At 35.8% G+C, this 18,171-nt stretch overlaps 1 protein-coding gene across 2 annotated transcripts in view; it reads right to left on the reverse strand.

Moving 5' to 3' along the window:
• Nucleotides 1-276: 276 nt before the first annotated feature.
• vipr1b (vasoactive intestinal peptide receptor 1b) overlaps nt 277-18,171 on the reverse strand; it is a 53,027-nt gene continuing 35,132 nt past the window's right edge. For both annotated transcript variants that reach the window (XM_034298305.2, XM_026938244.3), the window contains exons 6-13: nt 17,454-17,589; nt 12,813-12,966; nt 11,345-11,405; nt 11,022-11,094; nt 7,989-8,080; nt 7,351-7,480; nt 6,787-6,828; nt 277-6,202 (exon numbers count right to left, since the gene is read on the reverse strand). In XM_034298305.2, the coding sequence (XP_034154196.1) occupies nt 6,008-6,202; nt 6,787-6,828; nt 7,351-7,480; nt 7,989-8,080; nt 11,022-11,094; nt 11,345-11,405; nt 12,813-12,966; nt 17,454-17,589 (883 nt within the window). In that variant the 3' untranslated portion in view covers nt 277-6,007. The remainder of the gene's footprint in view (nt 6,203-6,786; nt 6,829-7,350; nt 7,481-7,988; nt 8,081-11,021; nt 11,095-11,344; nt 11,406-12,812; nt 12,967-17,453; nt 17,590-18,171) is intronic.

Consider the following 18,171-nt stretch of genomic DNA (forward strand, 5'->3'; position numbering starts at 1 on the left):
CATCAGCAGTATCCACTGTTAAAGGTGTCTTCTGTAATAGCAAGGCAAGGATTCCACAGGTAGACCAGCACCTGAAAGGAAAGTATATTATACAATATATATACATATAATATAATATATATATATATATATATATATATATATATAATATAATATATACATATAATAATAGACCTGTACAATGCTGACAGCATCTTGAAACCAAAAAAAAAAAAAAAAAAAAAAAACATATTAGACTCAGTTGATTTGCAAAAGAATGCGGGTTCTGACATGTTGAGGTGTTAAAATACAAAAAAAAAAAACAATTACTCCTGTACATTTCAAGGACTGTCACTGCAATTTTAGTTACAATTAAAACACACATTGCACATTGAGTAACAGTACAGAGTACAGTAATTCAAGTAGTTTATTGGCAATGGTATAGTGGTAAACACTGTAAAACAGAATAGGAATATTTTGTTTTTAATCTTACAAAAATAGCATAAAGCGACAATACAAGTGAGCACATTTCAGCTTGAGTACAAAAATAATCAGACTATTCACATATGTTTGGATAAATTTGCACTAGTCATGTATAGTGGCTGTGATGTGCTGTGTACTGGATATTGCATGTGCCACATGCATAATGCACGGAACTGTTTGCTTCACTTCGACAATACACAAACACAGATTAATTTACACAGCATCCAGTTCTTCAGCGGTTCATGTGTGTAAATGGTACATTGTTAAAAAGCCCAGTTAATACATTTTTTACTAATTTTGATGAAAACCTGTACAGCACCACAGATGGAAACTTTTGGCAACTTGTCTTTTTGTGACGAAATTTACACGGCCAAGTACACGAAGTATATCTGAACTAAATCAAACTAAAACTTGAGCACAGACAAAATCCACATTATACTATGTGAGGGCATACATTCTTCTTGGCAATGAATGAGAGGTCATTTGTGTTGTTTAAATATTGACAAACACATTAGGATAGTGATATCATTAAATAGTTGTGAAATGAAATATCATTCTAATGTACCGTACAAAAAATGAAACTGTAAGTTCAAGTTATTTTACACTGTACCTGCACACAATGGCTTTATAACACAAGCTAAAAAAATGATTTTTATACTTAAGTGACTCTCAACAATTATTGTAACTAAGCTGGTTTCTGTGAACTGAACTAGCTGCTAAAATACTCATCATTTCCTTAACTCAAATACTTTCACTTTATGTCAAAAACTTTCCACGAAGTATCCACAAGCCACAAACAAAGCAGAAAGAAAATACCACAGTATATAATAACTTCATTATTGTGTTTGGGATGAGCTCAGAGTTCTTTAAGAGTGATAATCAAACCTTATACATACTTTAAACTCTTTATTTGAAGGCTATTAATAAGTAAGCACTGAATGACATTTAACAATACATAGATATGTATAAAAGGCTTGTGTCAGTATTGAGCAAAAGAAAAGGGATATGAAGAAAATAACACATTAATAAGCACTGGATCATGCATTTAGCAGATTATATCAGGATTACGTCAGATACTTGACAGTGTATCAGCAACCCGTTATTTGTTTAAAGTAATGCAAGATAAGTGATTACTTCAGAAAATTACTTTAAAACGCATACATTAGACATTAGACATGCATAGTTGCATTAGATGTGCATAGCAAATAAGTTCTAGGATCCACATAAGCCAGTTCAATAAATTATTTATGTCCCCAAACTTAAGTGGCAATTAAATAACTTGACTGCTGATCCAAGCCTTACATATGTACTCATGCATTATTCTATAATGATGTTATTCAGTGTTAATGCATTTAGTTAGCCTTCAAATACATTTGAAGTTACCCAATGTTCTTTAGTGTGTGCTTTATGTACAGCATGTGGTTTGGACTTGGTGTTCTGTTTGATAGAAACAGATGAGAACAGACAGGCTAGGCTGTGACATAAGCATCATCATAAAAATACAGCAATGTCATCTCTCTTTATTGTAACATAAATACACAATTATTCTAATCATAGATTTTAATCTACACTAAAAATAAAACAACATTCAAATTTGGATCCATTTTTGACAGATCCAGTTTTACTCGGATTCTTGGATGTAAACTTCCAGCTTGCGGTCACCGTTTATCGCTTAATGGGATCCGACATTGAGCTGTAAAAATGTCCCATCACGCTACAGCTATAAGTGATAAACCAACACTAACACAATCGCAACATACACAGACTCTGATTGTATGACAAGGAATGATGCCTTATGGGAATGATAATGATAGTGCAGAGAAGGGCATTCAGCTTACAGATACATCATTTCTCTCTCTCTCTCTGTCTCTCTCTCTCTCTCACACACACACACACACACACACACAGACCATATACACACACTGTGTAGTTTGGAAAATCATCCACAAAATATGCAAGGTGTCTGGGAGAAATGTCTCATTTTCTCTCTACAGTGTATCTCCATTTAGATTTTGGATAGTCAGCAATCCACTTTTGGTTGTTATTTGTGTTATTTGTTCACATAAGAAAAAAAGGACGAGTCCCAGCACAGAAATAAAAGCCTTCTGCAATCTCCATGATCTAGACATTCAGTGCTGTTTCCTCTGATGAGTATAAATTAGTCATGTTTAATCCAAATCCTGTTTATACAACAGTGTTTTCTTGTCCTGCTACTGTTGTCTCACTGTACTGCACATTTTAGTGTGTTTCCTTCTTTGACACACCCCATGCCCTCAGTGAGGTAATGGTTATGTCCCATATACTAGAAATCAAGCCTAGTGTCTATTCATTCGTAGGAGACACTGACTGCAGTCCAATCTTAAAGAATCAAAACTATGGCCTTACTCTCTCTGAAGACGATTACACTTAAATGTCATTTTTCAAAAGCTGGTGTTTTATTGTCGCACAGTCATAGACGCTTATGTACACACAAACAAGTACCTCAATTTAATAATGAACAAATGGACTAAAACAACAAACGACAAAAGCGACAACAACGTCCTGATGTAGACACCAGTTTAATTTAGGAGCTGCTGTACACTTAGACTAATGAGAAGCAAACAAATACAAATGTATGAGCTGAGGTTTTTTTTTTTTAACCTGAGGTAGCAATAAAAACACGAAACCTGTTCTGAAGAGCGTATTTGCAGTAACACCACTTCCAGCTGTTTTATTTATTTTATCTTACAATTTAATATGCTTAAATATAATGTCTCTTAATTGAACTTCACCAACATTTAAGCTGGCCTGTTGCCATGGCCATATATTCATTCATCATGAAAAAAAAAGAGTCTTAGGAAAAAGTTGTCCATCAGTTGTTTCCCCTGAAATGATCCCTGCATAGGCATCATAACTTCAGAATGGACCATAGTGATTACTTTCTAACCTTATATAGTCTCAGATTCTCATAATGCACCAGATGAGTCAGTTTTACCACTGAGACTTTATCTGAAATGACCTAATATAGTATGCTTTGTTATGTAGATGTGTTATTTTGTGAAATGCCCAAACACATAGTGGAGCATATTAGTTAGCAATTGTAAAATCCCACAATCCCAAACTGTGTAAGCTAGGGTACATGATACCCATAATGCACTTTGTTAATGTTGAGAATAGGGAGTTGGGTGCCATTTCAGGGCAGGAAATGTTTGCAAATGTGGTAGTAAAAATCTTCTGTAAATAAATGAAGAGTAAATTCTGTCAGTAACATCTACTCTGTCTGTAACATTTAGCTAGCTAATTCTGTGATGTGTTCCAGCAGGAAACACACTAAAATGTGCAGATTCGGGAAGTTGATGGAGCAGATATCGGAAACACTGCTGTACAGCATAGTGGGTCCCGCAAGCACAACACATTCACATTCGGTTACACAACCGTGAAGTAGAGAAGTAACTCCACATACTTAAGTTATGACGCTGTGTACCTTCTTCAAAACATGTTACAACATATTCCGAATTAAGAGCAAGACTGACGAAATGAAGCAGCAGTGATGTTATGAGTCCTGACATAATGGAGAGTTCATCTTAATATACTGATTTATAATGTGCAAAAGCAGGATAAAATGTGGGAATATAAAATTTGTCAATTGTAATGCACAAAGTTAAAAAAAAACCAAAACTCTATTTTATGTTTTTTTTTTTCAGTATTGTATACTATAGTGTATTACTACGAACAATAATTTCAACATGTCTCTGTAATGAGAAATGAACAGAAAGTATGTTTAATCCAGATTAATCTCACTTATAATAAAGGGCAGCTGCAGAATTCCATCAAAAAATGTTTAAATACACAACTACATAACACAAAGTTTTATTTAACACTCCAACACTGGAGCAATGCAGTAAAATATAACACTTTCCCAAAGGTTTTGTGCTTTCTACCCGCACGGCATATCCACAAAACCTGCATATTTTCCTCTCTGAAAAAGCAGTTCCATCCCTTAAAGGATTAATTATGCAGATTTACACACACCTGTAACTAAAGATTTCATGAACATGGCCTGCAAAAATACATGATTTACATAAACATTAACTTTTGTAATTAAATAACTGCTCTTGCATTCTACATAAGTTTGGAGTAAACAAATGTTCTGTTAAAATATTTGTACAAATGCCTGACTTTGGTAATCTTTAACAAATTATTTTTTTTCTATTTATACAACTTAGGTAGTCCACTTTTACTGTTAGTACCATGTAAGCTTTTGAGCCTGTATCCATTAACATGGGGCCAATACTCATGCTGTTTCTTGTTGTTTTTACCAGTTTGAACTGAATTATTGCGTAGCAATACTATTGCGAAGAATATTTCTACCATCCACAACCAAATCATTCAGCATCTTTGTGCAGCATAAAAGATTATATTTTATTTTAGCTACGTTTGTAGCTTTTGTTGTGTGTCTGGCTGCTGAACAACCTGAGTTACAGCGGTTGTATGTAGTAAAGCAATGCCAGAACTGATTATAATATACTGTAATAAAACCATAAGCTGCATAATAAGTGTGTTTACATGCCCACTCATAATCCGATTATGATCTGATTGATTCAATGTTTTTGAAATTACTGGATTTCAAGAAATCTGATAAAGCCATCAGAAGTTTGGGCCTATCAAAAAATCAGCACATGTACAGCTTACTTGCAACATATTACATGCATTTAGTGCACTGACTGTATTATTGCCATCTGATTTTTTTGCAGTTATCAGTTTATTCTGTATGTACTCTGTGGGAATTATGACAAATAAGCCATGAATTAAGACAAATAAGACAAATTATTCAATTATGACACAAGAAATGCCGCTGTATAAACGGAGGGCCGGTCTGTCTGTGCATAGCCATAAGCCATGAACAAATGCCTCAGCAGACGGAAGATTTAGCACTATTATTATAGTATTATATTATTAATTATTTTTATTGGCATAGAAATGAATCTAAATAATTTTCACTTCTGTTTTTCAGCCTTTACCCTGATCGTTCATTTTTGGCTCCCAGCTGTCTGTGCACTTTACCTTTATGGAGTTTTGTGGGTATCACTACATGCAAATGAGCTGTGTCGGGAACGTGTTTTGTTTGATCAACATACGCAGGCGGGTAAGAAGAAAATCAGCCTTTCCAAAACTTTTGTAAATCTGGCAGTAAATTTTAGTTCGGATTGGCTTACGCAACATTTACACACAATTTTACTAAAAGATTGATGAATGAGGCCCATTGTTTGGCTGATATGACATTTCTAACACTGGTTACAGCACGTCACTGCAACCACACGTCACTGACGCAACAGTTAAAACGAACTTTATGTTGTTATATGGAAATAACTTTTCAAAATTCACCTCTGAGCCATACGTAGCTCATATCTCAAGAGAATGTGATGCGGAGTGCTTGTGGTACCCTCATGCCATCTGAATTGAGAGGAACTTCACAGAATCCTGCACCCATATCCTGATGCGTACGACACACAGTATGAGTGGATCTACAGACGATTACTGTCCTGTGTCAGGTGACTCTGCTGAGCTATATGGTGGTGGAGGAGTCGTCGTGGCAGGTGGAGGCTCGCTGAGTTTTAGGGCTGCACCGCGTCAGCATGGAGATCTGAGTGGCAAAGTTGTTGCCGTTGCTGCCCATAGACGGGTGCTGGTACTTAGTGCCGGAGCCCAGGAACCTCTCTAGATGCCACCTTCTCCACTTCCTCTTGATCTCAGCCTGAACCTGAGAAAAAGCAAAGAGACAATGGTCAGGATGGGATTATGAATATGAGTGTGTAGATTTTTACATAAACAGTTTCTGAAGTTTGTGCAAAAGTTTGAATGGTTCAGAACTCCATTAGAAAATGGTGTCCACAGTTAATTTTATTAGGAAGTTCAAGAAGTTAGACATGCTCTAATTAATTTATTCAAATGTGCCTCATTAAGGTGTCTAATGAAAATGTTTTCACCATGAAAAGTTCAGCCAGACTTAAACTGTCAAGCAGAAAAAAGCAAAGTTTTTCTTTTCAGTTCATCTTTAGAACACATTTGTTTTGTTTTCCAAAGCAGCTCAGTATGCCAGAATTAGCAAATCAAATTAGCAAATAAGAACAAAACTGGAATCTAATATGAGCCAAATTAGATTTCACAGACCGCACCCAACTTTTAGAAAAAGTTGGAAGACAGAGTTAAAGCTGTACGAATAAGACACTACCAGTGGAAACATACTGTAATTATTTACAATAAACATATGACAGCAGGAAATTTCTATTATGATTGCTTCTACTGACTCATATAAGGAGTCCAAATCTTTTAAAAGCTACCTACCTCTCCATTCAAGAAGCAGTAGAGGACAGCCACCACAAAGCCCTGTAAGTAGAGTAAAGATATCTTATATACACACACATCGGGGAGGATTTTTACATGCTCATTCATTCAACACAGCCTCTTGGGAACTAAACACATTAATTACACTGAGCTATATGACTAGGGATGCCTGTCAGTTCATTTATTCATGGAACGTGACTGTGACAGCGTAATTAGTATGTAGGAGGCCATTCCTCTCTGACTCATGCAGCAGACAATAAGGAAAGTTGACACATCATGGCCTCTCAGAGTGCAACACCCTGGAGGCACTGCCTAAATCACGCAATTATGCCTTCTGCTGAGGAGCTTAGTTAAAACAGAAACAGAGGGTGAAATTAGGAAACAAGCTTGGCTGAAAAACAGCCAAAGTGTGTGGCATTGAGATATTGAATCTGTGCAACGAGCCTTAAGATGGTTCTACCAAGAAACAGCCTGGGCGGAGTTTTTTCCACTTTATCTCATAAAATTAGATCATGGCTAACAAAGCTCCTGCTGAAAAAAAAAGTCTCTACTCCGAGGCCATACCTGGAAGGAACCCAGGATGAGGTCGAACACCAGCCTCAGCTCTGTTCTGATGTGTTCTGGGATGAATGCAAATATGATGAAGTTTATTCCAAAGAGTGGAATCAGCAACAGCATCGATTTAGCCAGCCTCCTGCAGAGCGAGAGCAAAACACACAAACAGCTTTGGGTGAATTTTTTTCTTTCATCTGTAATCTGGAAGCATTAGAAGGCTGGGGTACACTTTCAAAACCGGAGTACGGTGTTATCACAAAACAGAATAACAACAACTGCAATGATAGGATGAAACTGTAAAGGCTTTAAGACAGACTCGTCCTGCATCGTAGAAAGCTACTTAAGGACAAAGGACATTAAGTCACGTGGATAGAGCTGGCATGATCCACTGACATTTACAGAGATGAGACTGTAATGCAGAGAGCTTCGCTTCGCCGCTGGGCAGTGGGGAAGGACTCAAATGCCTTTCTTCTTGTGCCCTGCATTAAAATTACATGAGATAAAATGCTTTCCACATACCCCTTCATCCTTAAAACTGTGTGGCTCTTTAGAGAAAAAATTGCTTAAAATAAACACGTTTCTGTGAACCTGAAAATGCACAGAAACCACATTTACAAAAAAGTACTGATAGCAAATACGACACTCACGAATATTGATTTGATTCATTTCTCCCGATGTCGGGGCAGTTGATCTTCTGCCGCAGTATGCGTATGATACAAATGAACAGGATGAAGTTCATCTGTCATTGGAGAAAAAACAACAGCATGATTTGTGTGCTCTTTTACTCAGTGCCATGTTCCATAATTGATGCTACACCATAAAACTAATCTATTACCCAAAGCACAAAGTGTTGGTTTGTCACAAAAACTAAAGCTGCAGTCTATTAGCAGAGATACAGGAAGCCCAAAACAGCAGGCCATACAGAGAGAAAACAGGACTAATGGACTCTTGTTCAATAATGTTTGTGGAAACCTCAAATGTGCGATGTGCATGGAACAGCTGTTTCTCTGCTGCACTTTGACGAGGGGATGAGTGAGTGGGTGGAAGTGAGAAGTGTCTACTCTATCCTTGTATGCTACAGCCACAAATCACACGCTTGCTGGAGAGCGCAAATCCCAGACATCATAAAATTTGCATAAACATTTAACTAGGGAAACAGTTTTTCCAACAGTGGCTATGCACATCCCCCTACGTTCCCCTTCTCTCTCCCCCTGCAGGGAATGATGAATGTAGTTAAAGGCTTTTATTGTGTATGAGTATGTTATTAGTGCCAAAATAAATTATAGTAAAAATATTCTGCTCCTCACCTTTTACTTTACCCATACAAGACTACAAATCTACAAAGTTTTTCCTTCAAATACTCACTAAATTCACGAAATGACAAATTTTCTTGCAAAGTGAATGTATCATTTTTCTCCTGCTGTCAGGAAGTTCAGATCCATCTTTAATTCCATGTTAATTTGAGGACATGTCCTGTTTTCTTATTCAGTCCAGTCTATTGGTCATATGGCCAGACCATGGAAACTAAGCACATGGTCAATATTTTCAGTCAATAGCCACTGATTTTGTCAGCTTGCAATGTCAGTTGACAAGTGTTGTTTTGGAGCTCAATGGGATTGACTGGTGAGTGCAGTACACGTTATGTGTTAGGCTGAAATCTGACTCACAATGCCACGTTATCAGGATAAGCAAGAAGTCTGTGTTTACAAAATTTTAAATCCCAAATCACTGAATTGGCCAGACTGTTTCAGATAGATAATTTGTGAATGTAGAAGAATACAAACTGTGAATCTATGCAAAAAAGGAAAAAATAACTTCTGTAACTGTTAAGTAATTTATAGTACTCTTCTGTGAAACAAAAATCTATAGAAGCATCTAAAAAATAATTCAATAAAGTACATTTTATAGAAATGTGTCTCTTGTCTCTCTCTGTTTCTTTCTGGATCCTTCTTCACTATATGATTAAAGTCTAGTCCAACATTTTCATCTTGTTTTATTTCTTCCATACTGGGTGTGAAAACTTCACAAACTTGGTTGAACTAAGAAACTTTCATACATGCAAAAATCAGTAATTAAATATTCTGCTTAGATTGAACGAGTATTAAAAGTAATAATAGTGGGAATAAAATTAAATAACATTCATAGTAATATTTTCATATACATTTATATAGAATGTAGCACTATTATTTAACAGATATGTATATAAAGATTATATGTGATGTCTGGGACATACCTTGCATATTGTATTTAAAAACAAAACTACTATGTGTGTACAAACACATTTGTTTCTACTGTGCAATAAATGCATAGAATCTAATGGGTAAATACACTCACTGGCCAGTTTAATAGGAAAACTTGTATACCTGCTCATTCATACAATTTTCCAATCAGCCAATCATGTGGCAGGAGCGCAATGCGTAAAAAAGGGCATCAAACATCAGAATGGCGAAAAATGTGATCTAAGTGAAAGTTGAGGATTATATAAAAACCAGGTGAGTTTTTTCCTATCTTCAACTGTCCAGTGACAGTGAGCCTCTTCCCACTGTAGCCTCAGTTTCCTGTTTATGTCTGACAGGAGTGAGCCTGATGTGGTCTTCTGCTGTAGCCATCTGCTTCAAAGTTTGACTTGTTGTGCATTCTGAGATGCTTTTCTGCTCACCACAGTTGTTATTTGAGTTATCGTAGCCTTCCTGTTTTATATATATATATATATATATATATATATATATAATATCCTATATACACTATATTGACAATATTGACTATATATGGACACCTGACCATCACACCATTTACAATTTCCCTTCACTAAGAGGAACTAAGTGGCCCAAACCTGTTCCAGCATGACAATGCCCCTGTGCACAAAGTGAGTTTCATGAAGACATGGCTTGCCACGCTCCAAAATCTAGCGGAAAGCCTTCTGAGAAAAGTGGATTTTAACAGCAGTAAAAGTTATTATTTTAAAAGTTATTATAACAGCAAAAGGGGACTAAATCTGGAATAGGATGTTCAACAAGCACATATGGATGTGATGGTCAGGGGTCCACAAACCTTTGGCCATATAGTGTATATAAGCCATTAATATATGCTAATATCTATATTTGGCTGAAACATGATCAGTAACCATTTACTTTAAGATGACTTTAAAGTAAATATTGTTAGAAATTTTATTACACATTTACTACCTATTTTGTAAGTTCTACAGTATTACCTACTAAATTCTGAGTACTGATGTACAAACCTGGTAGAAGTATTGTACCTTACAATGCAATATGCAAAGTATGTACCAGAAATTACTTAGAATTACCACAAACCCAACTGAAATAGGTGCATATTGTACTGTAAATTAAAGGGCTACCACTGTGTTTTTTAGGCACAGTGCACTACAGTAATCTAGTTGGGTCTTGGCTACCATTACTGCTGCACTGAAATCAATAAACAGTTTCATAGTTTTGTCCTCAGGGAAATATGAAACTAAATTAGACATCTCTTACTTATATCTAATACAGAAGTATAAGGTGACAATACACTGAGATGATCAACTATATAACTCAGTGACAGGTAATTCAATATAAAATACACCTTCAGGTTATTCAATTATTATCATCAAGGTCACTGTGTAACCTTTGATTGAGCTGCAAATTGATTTTTACTCCAACCTTGAAAATGAGTGATCTCACCAGTATAGAAGCTAATATAGGCGTTTTGATGATCCACCAGAACGGGTCTGAGTTCTCGATAATATCCCAGCACCTGATAGAGGGGAAAAAAACGAAATGGTGGTTTTATGGATGATTTAACATAACCTCAGCGCTTTTCCACTATCAGTTATGATATTTAATAACATACATTTCTAGAGGCACTCGGTTCAATTACCAGTGTTGAATTACTCTCAGTAACTTGCTATGAGTCTGTCAGTTTGAATTGGCTTCAGGTTTAACCCTGTACGAGGATTTAACCTTATTGGCTTTATTATGTGTGGTGATTTATGAATATGACATACCCAACGTCATCGAAGTAGGCTTTGGCAAAGCTCCAGGCTGTGATGAAAATCATCGGCCCTCCTAAAACCATGAAGAAAAAATACACAAAAGATTTCACTGATTTCCTGAAAATGTTTCATCAGGACTCAGCTGCATAAGCCATAGCTATCAAGCTAAACAATAAACAGGCAAGCTATGATGGAAAGGGACATTTAAATATGCACTCATTTGCATGAAGTTTAGGTATACACATACATACAGACCAAGCACTATAAGCCTTAACTGTATAACTCACATAACTCGCATAACTGACACACAGATAAAGAAAGAATAACAGCACATTGATGCTACTCCTTCCACAAAATATCTACAAAGGGTGTATTCACTAAGAGGCTATGATAATTTACAAATCAATTAAAGGTTAACTGCATTAACCTGTAGAGATTTATTTCAGTGTGAGTTTCTAATGGTCGACAGGACAATGTCCATAAACAAACTGCTGAAGACTGATAAGTCGGTCATCCTTGGCAAATTTTATTACTGAACACACATGAAGCAGCAAGATTAATCGCTGATGATTTTGCAGAGCAAAAGGCAGGGAGAATACAGCTGAAATTAGTAGGTATGATGTTTCTTGTTACATAACATTTTTGTTTTGCTTCACCAGTGTTGGGATTATAATGCTAATTCAAGGTTAAATTAGGCTGTAGGGCCAGTGCATCAGCAAGCATTCAGGACACAATCAATTGCTCCTGGGTACATTTAATGGGATGTCTCTGAGATTTTAATCCTGTGCAAATGCATCATGTTAGTAATTTTTACAGACTGTGCTTACACACATTGTATTTTACCTTCTAAAAACCTTCATTACTAAAAAATAACCCCAGGTAATATAAATCCCGTCTGAACTGATGTGTTGGTAAAAATTCCATTAAATCATGTGGGGAAAGAGGGTTTGCGCTTTTTATTCAGTATAAAGCCCTCTAGGAGCACTCGCCCTTTTTATCGTCTCCCGCTGAGACCAAAACCAAGTATTGGCTGAATTTAAAAAGCAGAACAATAAAATATAGATGCTGTTTAAAAGAAGGTCCAGGTACAGTCTACGTACATGGTCATGTGACCTATTAATAATCAACTTGTGCAGCCATGAGCCCTACAACAAGCGTTTATCAGAAATGTCAAAACAATCCGTTTGTATTAAAACGAGCTGTATGTAATATGCATGTCATTTTTTAGTACATGGTTTAGTACACTTAGCCTGTGAGAATTGAAGCTAATTACTACAGATGCTACCCAACAACATTACTTGACTGACATATAGCCTGAACATTTATCCCATTCGAATAACACAGGGCTATGCTGTGTTACATGGTTAAATTATATTTATATAACCAACAGGACAGAAGACAGCTGCCATCACGATGTCTGTCCACGATGTCTGTTGGATAATTTACACTACAAACAGATTCACAAGTGTTGGCTACGCACCCCAGCCAATCAGGATGTACCACCAGAAGTATTTCCTCTCTGAGAAGAAAGAGACAGCCAATAGGGTGTGAAGGTACAGGCCCTCGACCAGGAGCCAGAAGAAACTCGCCATAATGCAATATTGAAAGAAGACGATGGCAGCTTTGCAGCCAACCTGAAAATAAACACAAGAAACATTGAAAGTAACTTATTTTCAAAAATCAATTCTTTTTTTGATCAAATTTTTATTGAAGACTGCAAAATTAAAGTACAAAAAAAAAACCCTTTTCCCCCATCCCACTGCCCCTATAACATGTTAAGGTGCAGTTACTGACAATACATAAAATAACATCACAACAATTCAATAAGACGACAAATTGGGAAAAAAATATATTAACAATTAATCAATTACATTTAAAACACATAAAACAATTAAAGTAATTACAACAGCTCCTTAATTTTAGAGATTGCCCTTGACCATGCTGAGAGAGTTTTTTGAGCGGCCCCACGCATTCATACCACAGATAATTCCATGTTCATGATGTCTAAGAAAGAATACATTTAATGTGACCTGGGTCACAGAGATTGTGGAAGTTGCCAGTCTAAGGCAAGCATTTTCTTATTTGCAGTCAATCCAGAGAATGACAGTCTTTTCCGAGTCAGTGAAAACCTGAAAGAGTTTTGCATTATTACGTTTGGTCCTAAACATATCCTTTCATACACATGTGGTGAAAATGGGACTCGTATAGATATACTGACATTTAGACAAACATATAGACAAATTATGTCCAGTAGCTTTTATTTGTTGACAAAATGTTACTGAGAAATTGTTTGTGCTGTATGTGTGCAGTAAAATGCAAAAAAAAAAAAAAAAAAAAAAAAGGAAATTTTAATTTCTTTTCTTTTACTGTTTATATAGTTCAGTAAGTGGTGGAACTGGAAAGCTGAGAGTGTGCTGATTCGGAGGACACAGAATTTATTTATTTATTTATTTATTTTTATTTTTTTTTTACAAATGACCAGCTCCCTTTTACAGCAGTTTCACTGTAATATTCTTCACCAAAGAATTAAAAAGCTACATGTTCACAGAATTTCATATCACACAATCAAGAGTATGCAAATGAATAAAGTTTCAATTTCATTAACTGATCATTTCAAATAACTAATTTACAAATCAGTCAAGCTTCCAGCTGTGCTCTGACTAATTACTACACAAATTGTGTGGTGTTAAAAAAAGTAATTAATGCTACTAATGCTAGTGGGGAAGGAAGTTGTCATAATGTGCTTCTCAGTGTAGAACAGATTCACCGGGTTTTCATTCATTAGCATAAAAATGAACTTGTAAGTGAAGAAGATAAGAAGAAGATTTAGCGCTGTCAGACTGCTTAGCTGTAAGTCTGTCCCCTTTGATAACATTTATTTCTTTAAAATGTCATCTGTGAAACTCCAGGAACAGAACAACTAAGAACATGCTTTTACTCCCAGAATGCTTACAGTGGCTTTGGAGAGTGTTGGTATTTAAGCTATATTTAAGGATGGATTTTTCTGCTTTAAACATCCCTTATCAGGCAGACAAAATCCTGCTTGTTTTTTTTCTCTCTTGTCCTTTGAATTGTTAATGTTTGTTAAAGCCCTGTATAAATAACATGCTGGTAACTGCTTCAGAAAAAAACCATCAAGGCTGTCTTCAACCTGCAGAACCAAAGATCTGCAGAACTTTGGCAGGTTCCCCAAGAAACAACATTAATTAAATTAAATCTACAGCAACTGCACAACCTGTCATGCTTTTTATCCCTTTACAGTTACATTTTATGTTGTGGAACGTCCACAATACAAATTAGTTCCTGTTATCAATTACGTTATAGCAGCTATAAATAATTGTTCCCCTCACCAGCAACTTTTTCTTTCTCTCTTACAAAGACTTACAAAGCACTGACACTGGAAACTCCTTAAACATTAAATAAATATCTTCTTAAGGAAAGCTTCACCATTAAATAGATAGATTGATTTAGTAGACTGAATTACAGCTGGAACTACTGTCAGAGCTGTAATTATAGTTACAGAAAATTAATCAACCCCTTCTGACCAATCAGATTTGAGAATTTAACAGTGCTGTGGTATAATTTTTTTTATATATCATTTATTCAAGATTTAAAATGGTGGCAGAACTTTTAAACTAAATGCACCATCGTTAATCTTTAGCAGCATTAAAAAGTCAGAAAACTATTAAGAGACTTAGGCTACAATAAGTTTTATTCAAGAACAAAAATGGTAGATGGTAGGAGCAGTGGTGAGACACGAAAACCAAAAGACTGTAAACAAGCTACTGTGGGACAAAAACCAATGAAATGATATCAGAGAGTAGAACCAAAAGGCAACACACAAACAGGGTGAGGACATGGAGACACAGACAGATTAGATATGTAATGACACAGACAGATTATATATGTAATGAATTCATGATGACTCTCGACTTCTTTCTACAAAATTCAAAATTACAAATGAGACCAAACACAACTCCACAACAGAATGTTTCAAAACACCACTGGAAATGCCTTGTGATTTGTGCCTCTGAATTATTTTTTAGTCAGAACAAATGTCTCTGTCTCTAATTCTCTCTCCCTGAGGTGCTGCAAAATCAAGCCAAATCAGAGGAGCACTCAAACACCCCCACAGCTCTGAGTTGCATTCCTGGTTCAATAATGAATCTCACACATGGCAGCGTAAAAAACTTTTTACCGGGGAACAGAACACTCTGGGGTTTGGAGTGTGGAAACTGATTGATGCTTTCTGCATAGGGAACGTGATACAAATGGGCTCTGTCTGTAGTTCTAATGCACCCACATCATCTAAAATTGCTCCAAAAGCCTAGCTGAAACATGGCCTCCTGCTTCAGGTCCTCTTCCTGAAATGGATTTAAAAAGCTTTGGCTGGAGGCGAGGCCACGGACAGGGTGAAAACACGGTGAATCAGCCTCATTGCAGCTTTTTATCATGTGCTTAATATGACCCCATGCAGCAAATCACTGCATAATGGATTATTTTATAATACTTTTTTGGTAATGATCTGTCGTCCTCCCAAGCTCCAGGCTTAACGTTTAAGGTACTGATAGTTCAACACATAACCTGTAACCCGTAAGCTGGCAATTCTCTGATATTTAATTCTCTTAATAATATTTCCTGTTCAATAACTGAAATTATACCACAGCGCTGCTTAATGCTTGAGTCTGATTGGTCATAAGGTGATTCACTTTCTATAACAGCAGCTCTGACAATAGTTCTGGCTGCATGGTTTATATTAATGCACTTGTTCTAATATGTAATAGTTTCTATAGTAACAACTTCCACAGGGACTTTTAGGGTGTCTAATTGTTGATATGGTGAAGTTTATCTGTGAGGAGGCATTTATTTATTAAAACTTTTGGAAAGAGGCTCCAGAGTCAGTGCTTTGTAACAGTAAAGGTGTAACTTTAGGTTTTCCAACACAGGAACATTTTCAGGATGGAGAGCTTTCCTGTGTTGAGGGGATGACTGTTTATAGCTACTATAAACTGATAACAGGAGCTAACTTGTTTCACAGGTGTTCTACACTATTAAATATAACTCTAAATGGATACAAATTCAAATAGAACTGGAAAATTAAATGGATGTATTTGGTCTTGCTCTTTATTCTATCTATCTATCTCTATTCTGGCTTTGGTAAATTGAAGAAAACTGCTTGGACGAGCGTTCCAGAGATAAGAAGGCTCATATTTCCTTGGTCAAGTTTGTTTTAGTGAGAGATTCACATAAGCAGCCGAATCCTCTCACGGATCTCCCGTGTCACTTTCTCTGTGCTGTCAGCGATCATTCAGAGAATGTTTACAAATGCAGGCTCAATGCATTATAATAAATAAATAATTGTAACACATGTCTAAATATAGCTTTGTTTGTGTAGCTGAACAAAACTTTGTGGTGTCAGTATTGCAAACTCAACCCCCAATGTCAGCTCACATAAGTGGAATTAAGTGGAATTTAATAGGGCAATCGAGCCATGGGAAATTATTGAGAGCCAGACGCAACGATTAAAGAAGCAGCTATCATGCAGATGATAGATGAAACAATGCTTTAAAATACTCAGATACTCTGAGTAAAGCAGAAAGTGTTCTGTGACATTGTTTGGACTTTAAAGAAAACAATAACAGTAGGAAGGCTGAAAGAAACTCTGTGTGTATCTATTTATTTTCAAACTTAAAATGAAAAAGGCATATAAAATCAATCTGAAATACTAAAACACAAGTGTGTAAAGTTTCAAACGGGCGCACCAAACTTAATATTTATAATATGACTCTGTTTAAAACTCTGATTTAATATGACACTGAAAGGGAAAATATTGTAATACAACCACAAACAAACTGATATAGGATATAGGATATAGGATATTTAAACAGTCTTATACAGACTTACCCTTGCAAGTTCTCATAATTGAAATCGGTATTAAAGGTTAAAAACAATAAGGGCAGGGTTACTCTAAAAACTACAATTTAAAAAAAAATCTTCTTTATCATATGTCTCTCAAAAGAAGGTACCATTAATCATTTAAATCTGAATGCAAGTAGGAGATGCTGCAAGATTAGTGGTTGATGATGAACACTGAATGTGAGACATGCCGTAATGGACTTACAGAGACAGGGGAGCAGTTGTCTGACTCCTGAATGACATCGTAGAGGACGACGTCTTTAATGAACACTGCAATGGCTTTCAAGATGAAAGCCACGAACAAGTGCATGTGAATGTAATTCCTTGTGCAATGTAGTTTCCTGGGGAAAGAAAACCAAGGATGTAAGCACACAGACATAAATCTGACTCATTTTAGACACATCACGGTTCATCGTAATGCCATGGTGTGTGTCATACTGCTGTCAGCAAATTCTATACAGAATATTAAAGCACATTTATTACAAATTAATCCAAAATATTTAAAAATCAAAGCATGCGAACTAAGGGTTAAGTAAGTGAGAACAAAAACAGGATAAGATCCAAACCAAACAAGGCGCATTCTTCCTAATTGCTAAGTTGAACGTCCAAAAAAAAAAGGAAATTAAAAATAAAGTATCTCAGAAACTTATGATGAATGTTGACATTCATATTGTAGTTTTTAGTTGTCAAGGAATTAAAGATACTACTTTATACATTATTAAAGTGTAGTAAAATGCCTATAAAGCATTGTTACTAAGTTAAAAAATAGTAGTAAGCACATATAGTCACTCACAGTTGTAAACTTTTATGAAACCACATCATAAAGTTTTATGAAACCATATTTTTTTTAACTATCTGATCTAATCTGTGTATTTTTCTCCCCAGCCTGTAAAAAAAACAAAACAAACAAACAAACAAAAAAA

This window comes from Pangasianodon hypophthalmus, chromosome 22 (assembly GCF_027358585.1).
Source record: "Pangasianodon hypophthalmus isolate fPanHyp1 chromosome 22, fPanHyp1.pri, whole genome shotgun sequence".
NCBI classification, from domain to species: domain Eukaryota; kingdom Metazoa; phylum Chordata; class Actinopteri; order Siluriformes; family Pangasiidae; genus Pangasianodon; species Pangasianodon hypophthalmus.